At 42.8% G+C, this 2,500-nt stretch overlaps 1 protein-coding gene and 1 long non-coding RNA gene across 4 annotated transcripts in view; one reads left to right on the top strand and one right to left on the bottom strand.

Annotated features, from left to right (window-relative positions):
* LOC138007518 (uncharacterized) overlaps positions 1-2,500 on the top strand; it is a 318,730-nt gene that overhangs the window by 54,236 nt on the left and 261,994 nt on the right. The window lies entirely within an intron of this gene.
* Positions 1-2,500, bottom strand: part of LOC138007511 (paired amphipathic helix protein Sin3a-like) — a 37,812-nt gene that overhangs the window by 1,653 nt on the left and 33,659 nt on the right. For all 3 annotated transcript variants that reach the window (XM_068854476.1, XM_068854478.1, XM_068854477.1), the window contains exon 33: positions 1-1,069. This exon is cut by the window's left edge and continues 1,653 nt beyond it. In XM_068854476.1, the coding sequence (XP_068710577.1) occupies positions 788-1,069 (282 nt within the window). In that variant the 3' untranslated portion in view covers positions 1-787. The remainder of the gene's footprint in view (positions 1,070-2,500) is intronic.

The following is a 2,500-nucleotide window of genomic DNA, read 5'->3' as shown; positions in this document are numbered from 1 at the left end:
CTTCCCGAGAGAGAAACCACTGCGAGCAACCGTTAGATTTTCTATCGATCACGTGCGAAGTACGTCACGCCCCACGTGATGCATTTGACATCACTTCGTCTTACTTCGCAGAAAAACATGGAATTTGTCCCCCTTGATCATACACAGCACTTACGTAGCGCAAGCGCCAAAAAAAGTTTCAACTATAAATTATTCGTCCTTGGCGTTGGACGGCGGCTCACTCAAACAAACTAATGGTTGCTCGCACTGGTGTCTCTCTCGGGAGAGAAACCAACTTCTCGTAGGGTACCTCAAGGAATATTTTACGTATTTACAGGTGGCAAAGAAGTCTCCTTTTACAAACTCCAAAAACGTACTTTCACAAAACAAGACACGTTTTTCTCAGTTCAGTTGAAGGGTCTTGACGCGTACTATCTGTGTATTTTCGTTTACAAATCACCCCGAGCAGACTTCGAAAGTTTATCGCTTGTGATTGCAGAGTTTGAATGAAATAACTACGTTAGAACTGACAGCTTAAACTCTGAAAAGAAGCCCATTGCTTTAACTACTTGATTTTCAGTACAGAAATTCCAAAGGGAACCAAGGACAAAATGCTGCGTGGTTTTGGTCATCGCACCGTCACAATGAAAAGTGCCAAATTGTGTTAGAGATTCCAGAAGTTGCCAAATCAGAGAAACGCTATTAATGGTGTCACGCCTCATCTGTCACGCCATCTTTGTCGATTACTCTACACAACTTTACCTATTTAACACTATATTATGATAAGAACTGTACAGTTTGTTCACTCCTATGAGGCGGGATTCTGTTCGCCATCCTTATTGACCGGTTGTCCAACCTCTTGTTGTTTGTCCCTTCTGTTCTCTTCCCATTTTACGGAGTATTTGTTGTGTTTAATGACCGCGTTCGCGATCGTGTCGCAAGTTGTGGTGCAGGGATGGAGCCCATCTATCCGCCCAAGGAGCCAGTCACGGCATCTACTCTCCTGGTCACTTGACACATTGCTTTCCACCCACTTACTTAACCAGGCCTGGAATCTGGTGTGAAGGCGGTTCGCCACCGATGGATGGGACTGTCAACAGACAACAAACATGATAAGAAAATCAATAGGTAGGCTGCCGAGATCTCAGAAAATACCGACGCAAAGTTCTCACCATAAAAAAATGAAAAAGAAAAAAAAAGTGATTTTTCTCGGTTTTATGCCCAGCAATTTCGGGGGTTCAAAATTCCTTATAACGCTAGCATAAGTCCCGCGCACTTCAATTAGAAACTAAAAATTGAGATGGCATCATAATGGTACGCCGTTCCAGCAAAGCGTCCACAGTAATCGCCACTTGTTACGTTTTGTTACCCTCCGTTTTTTCGCGGGGACATTTTAGCAGGGTAATTTTATTTAAAGGGAAAGTAAGGCCTACAAAAAGTTTCTCTGAATCGAAAGTTCTTTACCCGTATTGTCAAACTTGGCAACTCATTTCGGCTTAATGTGTTTAAATAGCCAACAATAACGCTTCAAAAATTGAAATACGCCATCTTTGCTTTTGTGTACGCAAACGAGGCTATGACATGCAATAGTCAAGGATTTCTCCGGATAACAAGATGTTCTAGATGTAAACAAGGAAAACACAAGCGAGGGCAGCAATACTTTGTAGACTTGAATCTTAATTGTACTGATATTGGCTCCGCTTTCAGAGCAGATTTACTTGGTGGTCGTTAAACAGGGTTTTATCTGTGAGTTTTGCAAGTGTTTTACAAAGTGAAAGGGAGTTTGCAGTGACGTGCTATCCCACGCTCATTGCTGTGAAATAAACGCCTGGAAATCAAGTTTAATCTGTCTACCGTGGCTTTCTAAGTCGTCTATACATTGCATGATTCAGTTTTCTCGCTCCAATATAATGATACTTTGGACTGGTTGACCGAGATTTCAGTATGAAGCGAATGTCATACCTGAAGATCCCGCTTGAATTCCTCCTTGGTAAAGTGACAGATCCGAACAGACAATCTAGCAGTCAGGTTTCAGGTTTGAGGAATCCATCCACGTTTTATTTCGCTGGCTAACTTTAGTTTAAAGTTTGATTTTCCGGTGGAAGCTTCGGTTTTTATATTTTTTTATGTGTTCTCAAGTCTAGACTGTGACATGTGTATAATTTCATTCCTCCCGAAAGCGTACTTGAGCAGATCAAAACACACCCCAACAGCGGTAATTGTTGCCGTAAAAAAGCCTTGCTAAAGCCCTGGTCAAACGGACTCGCAAGTAGACGCAAGTTCACAACTTGCATCTACTTGCGACTCCGTTTGGCCAGGCCTTGCGTGCACTTGCGTTGACTTGCGATGACTTCCGCTCACTTTGGTCGAGATCAAATTTTCCCGCAAGTCGACGCAAGTTTTTCACCGTTTGGCCACCCAACCCAAGTCAACGCAAGTTGGTTGACCAATCAGACTAAAAAAAATGTTTTTTTTTGCGACTTGCGTGTACTTGCGAGGGAACTTGCGAGGGAACTTGCGA

This window comes from Montipora foliosa, chromosome 6, assembly GCF_036669935.1.
Source record: "Montipora foliosa isolate CH-2021 chromosome 6, ASM3666993v2, whole genome shotgun sequence".
Lineage (NCBI taxonomy): Eukaryota > Metazoa > Cnidaria > Anthozoa > Scleractinia > Acroporidae > Montipora > Montipora foliosa.
Note: the sequence above shows the minus strand (reverse complement) of the source record. Positions and strands in the feature narration are given on the sequence as shown.